Source organism: Neofelis nebulosa, chromosome 11, assembly GCF_028018385.1.
Source record: "Neofelis nebulosa isolate mNeoNeb1 chromosome 11, mNeoNeb1.pri, whole genome shotgun sequence".
In the NCBI taxonomy this organism is placed as follows: Eukaryota; Metazoa; Chordata; class Mammalia; order Carnivora; family Felidae; genus Neofelis; species Neofelis nebulosa.
The window spans coordinates 77,245,288-77,262,201 of record NC_080792.1 but is presented as its reverse complement, the minus strand read 5'-3'; the positions used below and the strand labels follow the sequence as shown (position 1 = coordinate 77,262,201).

Genomic DNA, 16,914 nt, shown 5'->3' with positions numbered 1-16,914 from the left:
GTTTTGCCCAGACTCGGTTTCTGTTTTTTCCCTTGTGCCTGTCCAGCTCCCTGGTTGCAGCGTGAGCTCTGTACTGGTGGGGACTGTGCAGCGAACGTCTCCTTTACCATCCTCCCCTGCCGTGCCAAACACTGATGCCAGACATAAGGCCACATCCTGAGACCTAGCAGGACGTCTGCAGAATTTGTCCCCCAAGGGGGCTCAGGTGCAACAACTGCGAGGCTAAAGGAAGTGTTTTGTTTTGTTTTTTAGAGTTTATTAATTTTGAGAGAGAAAGAGTGGGGGAGGGACAGAGGAAAGGAGGGGGAGAGAGAATCCCAAGCAGGCTGTGTGCTGTCGGCATGGAGCCCGACACAGGGCTCGAATTCACGAACCATGAGGTCATGACCTGAGCTGAAACCGAGAGTCAGATGCTTAACTGATTGAGCCCCCCCAGGCGCCCCTAAGGGAGGTTTTTGATGACCTCATGGCGAGGTGTACGTAACAGGGCACCAAGGGAAACCGAGCATCTAGTACGTATGTGTGGTCTTTTGAGACTGGATGTCCCCATTTTCAGCCTTTAGTTTTCCTAGACGTCCTGTGAGGCGTAATTTCAAGGGAGTTGGGGGCGTTGGCAGAGTGGTTCTTTGGTTCCGGGGCAACATGCAAACCCATGTGAATAAGGCGATCTGTCTGTGTCTAGCCCTGTGATTGCTGCACAATTTTCAGACAGTCTGCTTCGGCCATTCCTCATCCACATCATGTCTGTGCCTGCTCTCGTGACTCACCTCAGCACAGTGACCCCTGAGGTAAGTGGCTCTCCGGTTCCCCACCCCCAGTCCATTTTTGCCATTCTTCTTAGAAATTAGAGAGTAAAATGTTTTCTCCCTTCATTTCCACCTCTTCTCCTGACACTTCTACTAAGGCAGGAGCTGCTGTAGACACACTCGTGTTAGCAGCCGAGAGAGCCAGGTCCTCATCTTGGTTCATTTTCTTCCTGGCCGTTGAGAGCATGTTTGGCATCTAGGTGTTGATGTGCAAGCGACCAAGTTCATGCTCCAGTGGGAAATTCTTCCTGTCAGCTCCCGCTCTAACAGTCTGCAATTGTTCGCAGCGCCTCACCGTTTTAGAATCTCATGACATGCTTCGTAAATTCATCACATTTTTAAGAAACGAAGATCGATGCCGTGACGTATGTGAAAGCTTAGAAGGATGCCATACGCTTTGTCTAATGGGTGAGTATCTGAGGCTGGGCATCAGGAGAAGCCCAAGCGTGTTTGCTTTTTGCTGTTCTGGGGATCATGAGTTGTTTTTAGTAACGCTTGGAAGTACCTAACGATAAAAGACATGTAATTGGATACATAAAATAGACACGTAGAATTGAAAACTGATGGAAAATATAGCAACCTGGCAACCTGGCTGAGTGAAAAATGTCAAATTTTGGCCCTCAGCTTCCTGGCATCCAAGAGAAGAATGAAAATGGGATGAGTCACCTGGGTAATTCTCATCTCAAAAGAGAAGGGAGGGCACAGCTGGGTGGTGTTTAGATCGGAGCAGAGCCTCATCATCTATTTTACGTTTGCCTTGTAAGTAGAGAAAGGACAGAAGCGAATGGGTAGAGCGTAATTCTCATCACTTAGAAGAGGTTTTTTTTTAATGGAGGAAAAGGTCCTTGGGGCTAAATTTTAAGGGAGTTCGTGGTGAGTAACTTCGGTGAACGCTGAACAAGAGTGACTTCCTAGGACGTTCAGGTGTCCTTCCAAAGGTCATTTCTTACATTGACTCTCGATTCTCGAGTTTTAGTGTCGTATCGAAGTGTTATATGCTAACTAAAGTTCACACACGTCTGCGTATGAGTCTGCCTGTCATCCTCACGGCAAGAGTGGGGATCATTATCCCAATCTTCTAGATGAGGAGACGGATTCGAGAGGTGGGTTGAGGGTCGCACAGCTCCTCTGTGGCAGGGCCAGGGTTTGAAGCCAGGCGCGACACGGAGCAGCCCCAGCACCGCCAGCTGCCAGGTGCCTCTCCACGTGGGATTTCTTCCTGCACGTGGACATGACTGCGGGAGCCCCAGGCGGAGAGTGGGGCTGCGAGGTGACGGAGCGGGTCTGCCCGGGCTCCTTGCACTCAGCCTTCTCTCTTTGCAGGCAACCTTCTGCAGTTGGGCTCCCTCAGCCCCAAGGTGTTAGAGGAAGAGACGGATGGGTTCGTGAGTTTGCTCACCCAGATGCTGTGCTACTGTCAGAAGTACGTGTCCCAGAAGAAATCCAACCTGACGCACTGGCACCCCGTCCTCGGCTGGTTCTCCCAATCTGTGGACTATGGGTAAGTCCCAGGGCAAATGACTGCCTTTCTTGTCTCCTGCCTGTCTCTCACCACCTCCCCCTTCTTCCTTCCATCTTTCTTCCGGCTTCTGTTGTTTTGTTTCTGGTTGCAAAAGTAATATATATCACTGGATAAAATCTAGATAAGACCAAAAGAAAAAAAACCATCCCATTGTGCTACTACCCAGAGACAACCGTGTGAACGTCCCTTCAGTTTCTTTTTTTTACCTGTAAATATCAACAGGTTTTTTTTTTTTTTAAGTTTATTTATTTTGAGAGAGAGCATGCACATGCGTGGGGGAGGGACAGAGAGAGAGGAGGAGAGAGAGAGAATCCCAAGCACACTTGACACCATCAGTGCAGAGCCCGATGTGGGGCTTGAACCCACAGCCTGTGAGATCGTGACCTGAGCCGAGATCAAGAGCCGGGCGCTCAACTGACTGAGCCACCCAGGCACCACTCAATAGTTTTTTGTTGTTGGTTTTTTTTTTGAGATCATTTACTTTGTATTTCGTTCTTTAGTAAATTGTGAACCTTATCTGTCAACCCTATTTTTTCTTTTTCAGTATCACTTTTCCTGACTCCCTAGACTGCCGTATTTTGCAGGTGATTAAAATAAGCCCCGTGACTGAAAGGGGGTAGAGGTCACCTCAGATCCTTTTCAAGAGGTGGAATATAAGTTTAAAATTTTGTAACTAAAGGACTCAAAAACATTAAAAGCGCTAGGCTCAAAGAGAGAGAGTAAGTAAACGGCATCACAGATTTGAAAGCAGAACAAGCCTCCTGGGCTGAGATGAGGCAGGTCTCGGGAGTGAAGGTGGCTAGAGCTTCCGGCTCTTTTCCTGTTCAGATAGCTGCCTGGATCCCTGGCAGATGTCCTTGAAACAAAGAGTGAGGGCCAGGGGAGGAAATCCCAGGATAGTCTCCCTTTTCCTCCTACCAGAGTGCCATCCAGTTGAAAAGACAAATGGCCAGCCCGTGATGGGCCCCAGTGTGATAGCCCAGCCTGAGGAGAATGGGGCAGGTGTGTTGTGGCCTCAGGAAGGATGTTCTGGGAGGCAGGAGGGGCGGGGGGCGGGGGGGGGGCAGCAGTGGGCAACCTGGTCTGCTCTGAGTGGACTTGGACAAGCCCCTTTACCCTGTTCTCCTTGCCCGAAACCCGGGGATGATTTTCACAGTCTCTCGGAGTGTGGTGTTTCAGAGGATTGAAGGAGATAAGGTACGTGAAGGGCCTGCCTCTAGGCCTGGCTCGTGCTCATGGGTCGTGGCTGTTTCCACTGTGGTGCCGGGAGCCAGGGGAGCCCTCATAGGCTCTTAAGCCGGGAGGTGATGAAGGCGGATTTCAGGAGTGTGAGTCTGATGCTAGGGCTGCGGCGTGGAGCGGGGAGACTTTCAGGAGGTTGGGGGTCGTGGAGACTCGCGGGCCAGGCCTGCGGGCTGGATGTGAAGAAGAGGCCAGTGCGGCAGACGGCAGATGGCTTTTGTCGACTGGATGGTAAATGGGGTGGGGTCAGAACAGAGAGAGGGCATGACTGTGGCAGGTGGAGCCTGCGGCCCTGGGGCGAGCAGGGATGGTGTTGGCGGCACGGGAGGCCTGGGTGGGGTGGCAGAGGAGGCAAAGAGGCCAGCGCCTTATGCATCTAGGCCCCCTTTTTCGTATCCTCTTACTCGCCATGTCGAGTGGCAGGTTGTAGCCACCCCTCCAAGCGGAAGGCCCTCTGGGGAGCTGAGCGGGCTCTCCCCGGCCATCCGTCAGGCGGAGCTGACAGCGCCGGTCTCCTGCTCTCTCGTAGCCTTAACGAGTCCATGCCCTTGATCACCAAACAGCTGCAGTTCCTGTGGGGGGTGCCTCTGATCCGGATCTTCTTCAGTGACATCCTGAACAAGAAGCTTCTGGAGAACCAGGAGCCAGCCCACGCGCAGCCGGCATCCCCCCAGAACGTGCTTCCCGTGAAGAGTAAGTGGCTCGGGGGGGGCCGACTCTGTGGCTCTGCCTGGCTCGGGGGCCGCTCCTGCTGTCCCTGTGTGCCTTCTCCCCTCTGTTTCTGTGACGCTCGGACTTCTCCCACAAGGGTTTTAAGACCACTAAACCAAGTTCACATTCAGCAAAACAGCAATAGAAAATCTTCAGGAATAGAAAACAGGGACCAGGGAAGTAGCAGTAGGTGAACAAAACCGAGGTCGTATATAGAGAAGAGTGTCCACAGATGGGTGTGCCACAAGGGCCATGGTGGTTGTCTCTGGACTTCCATTTGGCTCTGAATTTCTAGTGGCTAAAATGAAAAGGGGGGTGGGGATCTTTTCTTACTCTTCCCTAGCAGGAAGAAGGAAGGCCCGTTTCTTAAATTTTAAATTTTTTTTAAGTTTATTTATTTTGAAAGAAAGAGAAAAAGCATCAGCGAGGGAGGGGCAGTGAGAGAGGGAGAGAGGGGATCCCAAGCAGTCTCTGCACTGTCAGTGCAGAGCCCAACACGGGACTTGATCCCACAGACCGTGAGATCACAACCTGAGTCAATACTAAGAGTTAGACACTTATCCAACTGAGCCACCCAGGTGCCCTCAGTTTTTTAAGTTTATTTATTTATTTTAGGAGAGAGAGAATCCCAAGCCGGCTTCGCGCTGTCAGCACAGAGCCCGATGTGGGGCTCCATCTCATGAACCGCGAGATGATGACCTGAGCCCAAACTAAGAGTCAGATGCTTAACTGACTGAGCCACCCACATGCCTCAGAAGGTTCATTTCTTAAGGGAGGTAGAGCCTTTCTGAGTTCCTAATCATAGAAGAAGTCTCCCACGTGGGGGTCCTTATGCAGAGGACACTGGGTCACTGGCCAGGCCACCTTGGCATTGCTCCTGCTGCGGAATCAGTCATAGGGTCCATGGAAAGGTTTCTTGCCCACTCTGAGAAAAGTTCGGGAAATGCCAGTGACACCGAGTTCTGTGGCGCCACCTGCTTGTGGCAAATGTCCAGGTTCCGGGTGACTTTTCTTCTGCCAGCCAGTGTGGTGCAGAGCCCCATGTCACAGCTGCCCGGGAGCAGGGCTCAGTGTCGCTTCAGAAGGATGTAAATGTAAGGGAGAAGGTTTAAAACTAACCTTCGAGCACAACCCAAAGCAAGTATCAGTGCTCGAGGTTGATGCTGCTCCCCTCTGAAAGTACAGAGAACTGGGAATCAACCAGGCCACCTGCCTTCACCCATCATCCCCTAATACGGTCGAATTTTTACCCTTGTGGGTTCTGAAGTCCGGTGGCAAAGTAAAGGAATCCCCTGTAGGAGTCGAATGTGCCTGGCTTGTTCTGGAACATCTTCTGATGTTCTGAAGAGGTCTTTGGGTTCCACCTAAATGCCTGTGGTTAATGCTTTTCTAATTTATCCCAGAGAGATAACTTGAGTCAGAGCAGTGGCCCCACTGTCCGGCCCTGGCTATAAAGGAGGCACGTTATCGAAATGCTCTTTACAGAGTGAAACTGGGCAGATGGCTGAGCGTCTGCTCACACGTTCCTTCTCCTCTCCATGCCAGACCTCCTGAAGCGCGCGTTTCAGAAGTCCGCATCAGTTCGGAATATCCTCAGGCCTGTTGGGGGTAAGCGTGTGGACTCTGCGGAGGTCCAGAAGGTCTGCAACATCTGCGTCCTCTACCAGACCTCGCTGACGACTCTGACCCAGATCCGGCTGCAGATACTCACAGGTTGGGAGGCCTGAGGCGTCTTCTTCCGTCTCCAACACTGGGGGATGACTTTCCTTAGAAAAAGCTGATTTTCTTCTGGCTTCCTTAGCTCAGAAAATATATTTTGGAGGAGGTTGTTTTTGAGCTATTCCCCTTCGAGGTTGATACACCTCAGCTAAATGGCTCACACTAACCTCCATCCTGGTGCGGCCGGCTTGCTCCTGTGACCTGGCTCTTGTTTTCATTACGGAGTGCCATTTGCTTTCAAAAGTTACTGTTTTTCTGAATAGAAAACTAGAAAAAAAAAAAAAAAAGAAAAGAAAGAAAACCTAGACCATGTTTAATCCCATTTTCCAAAGATAACCACCTGTGCCTGAGTGTGCTACACGTATGTATACATTTAGACTGAAATACGTAGTTGTGCCCTTTCCATTAATCATTTTAGAAGCATTTTATCCCGGTCAGCGGTTCTTCCAAAGTGCCATTTTTATCGGCCGCATAATATCTTCATCACATGGGTCTCTGCCCAGCATTTTCCTTCTTAGCTGAGCAAGGAAGAAAGTTCTGCGCCCCGCCCCCCTCACCCCACCCCTGTGAACACAAGAGTGTGGGTACTGGGGGCTTTCCACTGCCTCGTAGGAATTGGTCTTACGAGGACAGGAAGTCTGTGAGCCGTAAAGCCGTTGACTACGTAAAGGATATGGAACTTTTCTGTTTCGTTGTACCTTTTTTTACATCATAAATTGCCACTGCCTCTCTCTTTCACACTTACTCATCTTCACGTATTGATAGAGCACCTATGTGTGCCAGGCTGAGGATAAAGAGGTGACTAAGACAGCCGGAGTCTCTTCCCCGAGGGATTCTAAGAATGAGGAGATGAGCTGTAGGCACGGGAAGAATGTAGTGCCCGTCATGACGGGCACTGTGACCATGGACGTCATGAGACAGCGTGGGCTTGGACTGGAGCAGGGTTTCTCGGCCGCAGCACTGCTGGCGTTTTGGGCCCGACAGTTCTTGGCGGTGGAAGCCGTCTTGTCCTTTGTAGGGTGTTGAGCGGCCCGGCCATCACAGATGCCTGTGGCGCTTCCCCTCCCCGTTCGTGCCAACGCTGCCCGTCTCCAGACACTCCCAGAGGCCTCCTCCGGGGCAGCGCGGTCCCCGCTTGGACAGCACAGGCCTGGCGTGGTGGCGGGGTTGAAAGCCGGGGCACCTGGGCGTGTTTTAGAAGTCGTGTCTGCAGGTCCTACGGTACAGTTGGATTTGGGGGAGTGAAGGCTAGAGGCTTCCAAGATGAGGCCGGGTTGTTGGCCCCCACAGCCTGTGGATGGTGGTGCATTTGCAGAGCTGGAGAAGCCCGCTGGGAGGGAGGCTGGGGGAACAGAGTCCCGCCTGGCTGTGAGGAGAGCGAGGTGCCAGGCAGGCACGCGAGTGGACCGCGCGGGGGCGCGAGCAGAGGCGTGCTGTGCAAAGCCCTGGGCCCGGGGCAGGTTCCCTTGGGGGAGGGTAAAAGCAGACGAAAAGGGGCCCGGACCGAGCCCAGGGCCCCAGCACCCAGTGTGAGGGTTTGAGAAGCGTATCGAGTGACGGGATTTTGAGGTGATGGGCCCGCGTTCAGCTTTTTGAGGCGACCACAAATTCAGGCATCCCTCCTCGTCCCAGTGAGAGAACCCAGAAGTTCTCTTGGCTGACTTGAAAACGTATCCTTTTAAGAAGGAGATAAACTAGCGTAAAGCGTCGGTAGAGTATTGGGTCCGTTTGCTTAGCGACACGCGAAGCAGAGTGTGGGAGACCACGTGCTTTGCTCCCGCTCCTCGCGTGCCACGTGCTGCCCTGTGGCCCGGCTCCCCAGGGCCCTGCGTCTTCGTTGCCGTCGGAGTCGCGCCGGACGCAGCCCTTGTTGAAGCCGCGTCTGAGGCCCGGAACGAGCGTGTTCGTCCCCGCCGTGAGGGCCATTCACGTGATGTGAGAGCAGTTGCTCTTCCCTTCTCGTCCCGTGGGAGTGTATTTGTGGTCCCCGCAGTGCGGCTGCTCACTCCGTCTCTGTCTCCACCTCCTCTTAAATTCTGAGGGGTCTACGTTCCGTAATCTCGTCCTGCCCCTTGGAAAATGTGAGCTCCAGCCTTCAGGAGTAGTAAGTGGCCACTCCTCTCTGGTTCCTTCAGGCCACCCTGGTCTAAGCACAGAGCAGCACTCATTGAGTCTGTCATCCTCCTCCTCCTCCAGGCGGGTATACCTTCCCGAAGCAGTTCTTTGTCCGGAACCGAGTAATTCAGAGTGCCCTGTAAAATGAGGGGGGTTATAAGGACTCCGGCAGAAAGTGAAAAATGAGGAATAATTTGAGGTACACGCCCTACTGTAGTTTCAGGGACGCATGGACTTTTCAGAGCCAGACTCTCTGAGTCAGTAGCTGCACTAATAGACTTAAAATGTGATAGTGACGTAGCCTGTGTGCCTGACGCCTTGTAGCCACCGGGAAGCATTCCTAAAATGCCATCGGGAAGCGTTCCTAAAATGTCTTCTCCACCCAGGGTTAAATGTTTGTGTGACACTTCACGGGATCTCTGCTACAGTCGTTAATTGCTTTCCCATTTTTTTTTTTTTTTTTTTTAATTTATTTTTGGGACAGAGAGAGACAGAGCATGAACGGGGGAGGGGCAGAGAGAGAGGGAGACACAGAATCGGAAACAGGCTCCAGGCTCCGAGCCATCGGCCCAGAGCCTGACGCGGGGCTCGAACTCACGGACCGCGAGATCGTGACCTGGCTGAAGTCGGACGCTTAACCGACTGCGCCACCCAGGCGCCCCGCTTTCCCATTTTTAACAAAGGTAGAATAGTAGAAAAGAGGAAAGCTTTGCTAAATTGTAGGTGAGCCAGAAAGATGGTTTAAAGCAGGGGTCAGCAAAGGGGCCAAATGCGGCCCACCACTTGGTTTTGTAAATAAAGTTTTATTGGAACACAGCTCCATCCATTCATTTACATCTTGTCTGTGGCTGCTTTTGTGCTATGCTGGTAGCATTCAGTAGTGTGACAGGGTGTTAGGCCAGGCCCACAAAGCCCGAAAGTACTGACTCTCTAGGCCTTTCCAGAAAAAACTTGCTGACCCCAGATTTAAAATATAAACGCTGAGTCAGACAGACCTGGGTTCCTCTTCTTGGCTCTGCTCCTTATTGGACTGAGTGATTTGGAGCTAATTACTCAACCTCTCCAGGCTTCAGTTTCTTCCCTCATAAGATGGAGGTAACGTTAGGTTTCACAAGGTAGAAAGGTGATAATGCATGCAGAGTACTTAGAATGACGTCTGGAACGTAGAAAGCACCCACTAAACGGTAGCTGTTATTGCCATCGTCACTCTCGGTGGTGATAATGATTTTCTTAGTAATTGCACCTTTTTTCACACCCATTAAGTGTCCACTAATAGGAGTGTTTTGTTCCCCCAGCGGATAGGAGAAACCGTGACCCAGATGGTGCCCCCACCTGAAGCTTGGGTTTCTCTGTCCTTTTCCAGGACTCACTTACCTTGATGACCTGCTCCCCAAACTGTGGGCGTTTATCTGTGAGCTGGGGCCCCACGGAGGGTTAAAGCTCTTCTCGGAGTGCCTCAACAATGACACCGAAGAGTCCAAGCAGCTCTTGGCCATGCTGACGCTGTTCTGTGACTGCTCCCGGCACCTCGTCACGTAGGTTGACTGCTGTGGGGCCGAGTTCCTCTCCAGAATGTGGAGAAGCCCAATGACAGTGTCAGGAAGGAAGCAGTTGCTGATGTGATTGCCGCCATCCTCTGGACCCGTGTGGCAGGGTCATTAGGAAAATTAGATGAGAAAACATTTTCAAAGTAGGTGGCACATAGTTGGGGTTCAGCAGTTCTTAGTTCCATCCTTCCAGGGGAGCTGGTTCAGTCCCACTGAGTGTGGGCTCTGGGATTCTCCCAGAGCTGGGTTCAAATCACTGCTCTACCATTTCCTCGCTAGGTTAGTAGTTACCTGGAAAGTTCCATAGCCAGAGTGCCAGGATGCAAATCCTGGGTGGGCCACTTCCTGAGACACCCCGGGCAAGGGGGCTCCACCTTTCCGAGCCTTTGCTTCCTCACCTACAAGCGGGAACAACAGTAGCACGTGTCTCTGGGCTCTGTGGTAAGGATTGCAGGAGATAAAGCACACAAAGTGCTCAGCACAGTCCCGGACACTTAGGAAGGGCTGCGGGCTGCGGTTCTTGTCATGATTATCAACTAACCCTAGGCGAGTTGCTTAACCACTCTCAGCTTCCTCCTTCAAAGAGTAGAAATGGTTATCAGCCATCTGATAGGGGAGTACATGAGAAAAGGAAAGCCAAGTTCTCAGTGCAGTGCCTGGCTCAGAGTGGGGAATTAATAGATGTGAGTCCCAGTCAGTGCTTTTTTTTTTCAGCCTATGTGTCTACTTGTGCGTTGGGTATTCTTTTAACTCCACTTCTTCCAAAGGTTGGTAAAGAATTATGAGAATGGACCCCGTCAGGCAGTTATGTTCATGGTAGGAGACATTGGGTGGGAGGGGATCAGGGACACAAGGTGGCAGATTGGGTAAGAACCACGAAGAGAGGTGCTCCATGAGCAGTTGGAGGCCAGGGCAAGGGTAAGACACCCTGAAGGGCCGGGTCTAAGACGATCCAAGAATGAGTCATGCCCTAAGATGAACGGAGCAGACTGAGGAGATTTTCAGGTAGAGCTGCATCTTAAACAGTTCATTTATTCACACATTCTTTCAAACATTCGTTTTTCATTCCCTCATAAACACTTCTCAGGTACCTACTAACGGTCACTAGTGGCTGCTGCAGATGCAGGGAAAGATTCTACAGCTTTTCTCCGTGGGCATACACTCTCTGTCAAGATTTCTTGATAGGCATGGATGGAGAAGGTGTCACAGTCAGATCCTTATGAATAAGGAGAATACAGAGAGAAGCTTATTGTTGTTTTCCTCTCTCTGTTGTGGTTTTAAATTTTTCACTATGGGCAGTTTCAAATTAATAGAAAGCGGAGAGAAGAGTAGAAGGATCCCTCAAATGCCCATTACCAGCTTCCACACTCATCTGCACGTGGTCGCTTTTGCTTCACCTCTGTCCCCAGCTGCTCTCCCCTCCGGGTTCTCCTGAAGCACATCCTACCCATCAGAGCTTACTTCGTGAGCTTCTATTCGAATGTCTAGTAAGAGGTACACATCTCGTCGTTCCTCCCCTTTCCTCCGTGGGAAGTTGTGAATAATTTTCCATCTGATTTAGGATCCTTGACGACATCGAAGTTTACGAAGAACAAATTTCATTCAAACTGGAAGAGCTGGTCACCATCTCCTCTTTCCTGAACTCCTTTGTGTTTAAGATGATCTGGGATGGGATCGTAGGTAAGGCGAAGAAGCCAGCCGTCGTGCCGCACGCGGGGAGGCCACGGTCTGGAACATCAGCCGATGCCTAGCTTTATCGCCCATCACAACCAATTGCACAGGCACGTTTATTCACGTACTTAGAAGTTGTACTTCTCCTGTCTGCGGCCTCTTAAGATAGCAGGTGCAGATATGGAAGTTTTACATCTCCCTTCAGGAAGTACGTGTAGGTGTGAAGGATTATTAACGATGATGATTTTGCCCCGGATCTCCCTTTGCTTCTTTGAGTCGATTTCCGTGAAAAGAGAACATGTGTCAGGGCACGCTCCAAGTCAGAGCTCATCTCCTGAAGTGCTTCCAGTTTGCTTGGTACAAAGCTCCTTAGATTAAAAAGGGCCTTTGGATCAGCTGCTAGTGGGAGGCAGACAGTGGTGATTGTGTCTGAGGCGCTAGGGTCCTGCAAACAGAACGTACCCGGGGCGCCTTTTATTCTGTCGATTCCACGTGGACTCTATAGAGTGAGGGAGACAGAGACCTTGGTGGGGGCTGGTGACGTGCAGAGACAAGGCGCCATCCTCTTGGCTCCTTGCCAGCCCTGACCAGCTCTGTGTTTGCAGCTCTCCCATTTCTTTGACCCACAGAGAACGCCAAGGGGGACACCTTGGAGCTGTTCCATTCTGTCCACGGCTGGCTGATGGTGCTGTACGAGAGGGACTGCCGGCGGCGCTTTGCCCCCGAGGACCACTGGCTGCGAAAGTGAGGAGCAGGGCCAGGCCAGCGGGTTTGTGGGGGCCAGCCTCCCCTCCGTCAGGCGGCCGGACTCGTGCTCTGGGGCCAAAGGGTCTTCATCGCTCCCTCATCCTCTGTCCCCCTGGGAGGACAGACCGCCCAGCGGTTGGTGCCTGTGAGGACATGCTCACCCTAAGGGTGGTCAGGGCTCAGTAATGGTGACAGAGCCAGGGCATGGTTAGCAAATGGGAAGAAACTTCTTGTAGCTGAACCGAGCAGCAGGTTATGAGAGTTCAGTGGTGGTTTTTATCAATAGAACGAGCAGGATGAAAACTACAGCTGGCCTTTTGGGGGTAGGGTGGGGAGATCCACTTACAACAACTAAGTGTAAGATGTCTGCAGTTTTGTTTGGGTTTTGGTTTTTTTTTAGTTTGTGTATTTTAAGAGAGAGAGCAAGCAGGGGAGGGGCAAAGAGAGGGCGAGGCAGGATCCCAAGCAGGCTCTGTGCTGTAAGCACAGAGCCTGTCTCAAGGTTCGAACTCATGAACCGTGAGATCGTGATCCGAGCCGAGATCGAGCTTAACCGACGAAGCCACCCAGGTGTCCCAAGATGTCTGCCATTTTTTATAAATGACATGTCAGCTCTTACGTTGTGGCACTAGAGTGGGGTTTGGCGGAGCAGAGAGGAGGTATTTTAGGCTTTGCAACCAGAGGCTCTCCTTTGCAAGAGCCCCAGTCTGCCATTGTGGCGGGAAAGCGGCCAGTGACGGTACGTGGTGGACGGATGTGGCCGTGTTCCGCCAAAACCTTGCTTACAGAAACGGCAGCAAGCTGGAGCTGGCCGCCCCTGCGCTAGAGAGCTGCTGTCCTGTGATAACCCCAAACCCATGCCTTTCTTCTGCAGGGACCTCAAACCTAGCGTGCTCTTCCAAGAACTGGACAAGGACAGAAGACGGGCGCAGCTGATCCTGCAGTACGTCCCTCATGTCGTTCCCCACAAAAACGTGAGTTGCTCTCAGACCCGGGCCCCTGTGCATCTTTGTGCCCCGCCGCATGGCACCCGACTCGCCTCCTTTGCCGTAGCAGTTGGAAAGAAAGAAACGAGCTCGTTCACTCCGCAAATGTGCGCGGACAGTGGGTCTCCGTCTACATCAGGTATTAAGCCGAGTACAGAAGCTGCAGAAAGTATGCACTGGCAGTTCTAGCAGGTGGGGGGCATGTCACAGGGATGGGTGCTGGGGGAGTCCAGACAAGGGGGCCAGGCCCAGCTGGCAACAGGGGGAAGGGAGTCAGGAGAAGCTTCCAGTGGTTAAAGGCCCGGGGGGTTGAGAATACGGTGCTAATGGAGGGCCCGACGTACGGTCTGGCTGCGGAGGATATGAAGGAGCGCCAGGAAGCTGAGCGGGTTTGTTGGGGTTGGAGCTGGAAGGACCCTGCAGACCAAGGGCAGGAGCTTGCATTTTGGCCAGAGCCGTTGGAGCGTTATCAGCTTCGGGGGCCCCTGGTCAGAGCTACGCTTTAGAAGGTTCCTTCTGGCCATGGGGCGGAAGACCAGCTAGAGGCAGAGGTGTTATGGGAGTGGAGAGACGATAGGGTCAGAACAAAGACATTCAGAGAAGGAAACGAGGGATTCAGGTGGTGGGTGGGCTTCTGGCTTGGGCTCCTGGGCGCTTGGGGGAGTCATTCCCTGGGGTAGGGGCGCGGGCTAGAGGAGGTCAGCTTTGAACAGGCGGCACAGGCGTGCGGTGTCCGCCACTCCTCGAGGCCATCGGACAGTGGGGCTGGAGAGAGACACTGCACGTGGACAGCGCCCAAATCTGACTGCATCCATGGCCACGGACAGGGTGGTCAGGAAACCGGGCGGAGTCAGACAACCAAGGGGCCTGTTGTTAAGAGGGCCAGCATGAGGAGAGGACTCATCAGAGGAGGGAAACCAGCAGCGTGGTGTCCCGGACCCCAGAGACATGAGAGTCTCAGAAAGGGTCAGGTACAGTGGCCAGAGTGTCAGGAAATGAGGGAAGGTGCTGCCCGTGTCCCTGGTCTGTAGTGAACACTCCAGAAATGTCTGCTGGAACCCGCAATGATACTGTGCTCCTTCAGAAGAGACTCTTACGGTCTTCGTGTGCCTCTCTTTCTTTTCCTTTTTCTTTTTCTCTTTCTTTTTTTTTTAAGTTTACTTATTTTGAGAGAGAGCACAAGTAGGAGAGGAGCAGAGAGAGAGGGAGAGAGAGGATCCCAAGCAGGCCCCGCGCTGTCAGCGCAGAGCCCAACCCAGGGCTCGAACCCATGAACTGCAAGACCGTGACTTGAGACGAGAGTCAGACGCTCAACAGATGGAGCCACCCAGGCGCCCCTCCCTTTGTTTTTTCTTTTTGGACAAAAGACATTTTTAGAAAAGAGCCTAAGTCACATTTTTTGTACACTGAACCTTAGTTTTCAGAGATACATATTCCTCGCTGCTCTTTGATATTGTTTTGACCTTGATGTTAATACTCGCAGTTGCCGTTCTTTACCCTCAAGTAGTGATTTGCAAACGGATGTGGCTGTTTAAATTCTTATTGCACTTGATAGCAGAGCCTCTTGGAAATGAAGGGAATTTGTGGGGATTACTTAGCTAAACGCCTCCATCTGGGGTGGGAGGCCTCCGACAATACACCTGACCTTGCCTCAGGTAGAAGGCCAGGAGCCTTGCAAAGCCATCCATTGTATTGCTTTACTCTTCCCAGTGATGGGACGGTCTTCCTCACCTTAACCTGATTTACTTCTGTGTAACTTACTCTCTGGTCCTTGAACAGCCACTCTAAGTGGAATCTCCAAATCTTCTGAGATGTGCAGACAACTCTCGTTTGCTTTCTGGTCTTCTCTGTGCCACAGGTAGCATCCTTCCCCTCCCCCCAGCTACTCCTTGGGGAAGTGGCTTCCAGCCGCCCATCCCCTGGGCCTCGTCCAGTTTGGGGCAGTCTAACTGAAAACGCAGCACCCTGCCCTGGCCCCGCGTGTCCGTGAGGTCAGCCCTGGACCATAGCACTCCCATCCCTTGTAGTCTGGGATTGCCGCTCCATGTGTCTGCAGGTCACAGGCGCTCTGCTGGGGTGACCCTGGGTTGTCACAGGGCATTTTAGGTTTTTGAGAAGGGCACAGTGAGATCCTTTGGACACCATGTGGAGCACCAGCCCAAGCTCACGATTTCAACGCTCCTTTCGAGGATGCCACTACGCTGGGTTTTAAAAACAAAACTCAGTTTTCGTTTCAACGTGCATGTATTTTTAAAATACGAAGCTCTTAGCACATAAATACTTACCAAGTGGCTAGGACCCTTGCTACCTCGTAGATGGCACTGTAAGTATTTCTTTTGACCTAGGAGTGCCGTGAAAGTCATTACTGAGTCTGTGGGGGTACTGAGAACAAGAAGCCTGAGGACTTCTGAGATTAGTTGGCATGTCTTGGGGACCAGGCTATAATCTAATCCTCACTGTGTGTTTTTTCTTTGGGGAATTGTGCTTAAGATTGCCATCCAAGCTTTTTGTCCTTGGTTCAGGAACTTTTTCTCCTCTCATGGGGACCCTTCCCAATCCCCTGGCACCTGTCCTGACCCTTTTATGGCCCCAGCAGATACAGGAGGGCATTTGACGCTCAGTATGTCATAGCAGCGAGGCACTGTCCCCTCCTGGGGGGGCACGTACCGCCCTCTCTCGCTGGCATGTTCTCGCCAGAGCGCACAGGGGGGTTATAGTCTCTCCAGGCCTGCCCGCAATCTTGCGCCTGTCATTATGGCATCTGCCCTAAACACCAGAACTCCCCCTGTTCTTGATCTCATTCATGTGGGCGGCCCACAAAGCTCTTCCCGCTTCCCTCAAAGTTTTCCAAGGCCTCGGCTCTGCCTCGTTCACACACGCAGCACTTTCTTCTCTGCACTCTCTTACGTTGCTTTTACACTTTTACGTGCAGTGCATCCCCGGACTGGGACTTGAGACCTTCTCTTTTGTTCTGGCCTGGAAGGCCTGGTGCCACACGGGGTGGGCAGTGGCTCTGTGGTGTGGTGGCCCGTGTGTGAGTCCCGGGTTTGACTGTGGCCCCTGTGTCCACCAGCTGTGTGACCTTGGGTGAGTCAGTGTCTTCATCTGCAAAATGGAGACAAGGACCCTTTCTCAGATGTCTGCTGCCGTCGCGAGGCCTCTCATACCATTGAGAGCTGCGTACCGTTGCCCCAAACCCCCTTCACGCCCCGTGGAGACCAGAGCCCCACACAGTCTTTCCTTGACTCCTGCCGTTCTCACGGCCACCTCTGCACTTTTAGTTCTGTGTGGGCAGTCTCTGCCCCATATGGGATTAACCCAGGTGGGAAACTCTTCTTTTAAAATTTTTTTAAAATGATTATTTGTTCATTTTGAGCGAGAGAGAGGCACACACATACGAGTGGAGGGAGGGGCAGACGGAGACGGAAAGAGAAAATCCCGTGCAGGCTCCACGCTGTCAGCTCAGGGCCCGACCACAAGGTCATGACCTGAGGTTAAGTCAAGAGTCAGACGCTTAACCGACCGAGCCACCCAGGTGCCCTGGGAAGCTTTTCTTCTGCCTCATGTTCAGGTCATGCTAGAGATTTGGGGTGAGAGCAAACAGTCGTGCCTCATGGCCCCACACAAGTTAAAGACCTGTTCTGGAAGTCTCAATTCCCCCTGCACAGACAAGACACATGCCAGTGCCCCTCGTCCCCGTCACAGCCTCCCTCACTGTGGCTCCGTCTATCCTTCCTTTCCATGTTGTCCTGGAACCCTGATACTATCCAGAGCACTTCAGTCCTTGTTTCTAGGCTGGTGAACCAGCCACCTCAAGCGGCTCCCCTGAGAAGTAACCCCTCTGCCAG

General features: G+C 52.3%; 1 protein-coding gene across 11 annotated transcripts in view; it reads left to right on the top strand.

The window, feature by feature from the left end:
* UBE3B (ubiquitin protein ligase E3B) overlaps positions 1-16,914 on the top strand; it is a 52,944-nt gene that overhangs the window by 15,440 nt on the left and 20,590 nt on the right. For all 11 annotated transcript variants that reach the window (XM_058691021.1, XM_058691023.1, XM_058691024.1 and 8 more), the window contains 9 exons: positions 683-788; positions 1,094-1,214; positions 2,130-2,307; positions 4,100-4,263; positions 5,827-5,994; positions 9,479-9,650; positions 11,224-11,342; positions 11,963-12,077; positions 12,955-13,054. In XM_058691021.1, the coding sequence (XP_058547004.1) occupies positions 683-788; positions 1,094-1,214; positions 2,130-2,307; positions 4,100-4,263; positions 5,827-5,994; positions 9,479-9,650; positions 11,224-11,342; positions 11,963-12,077; positions 12,955-13,054 (1,243 nt within the window). The remainder of the gene's footprint in view (positions 1-682; positions 789-1,093; positions 1,215-2,129; positions 2,308-4,099; positions 4,264-5,826; positions 5,995-9,478; positions 9,651-11,223; positions 11,343-11,962; positions 12,078-12,954; positions 13,055-16,914) is intronic.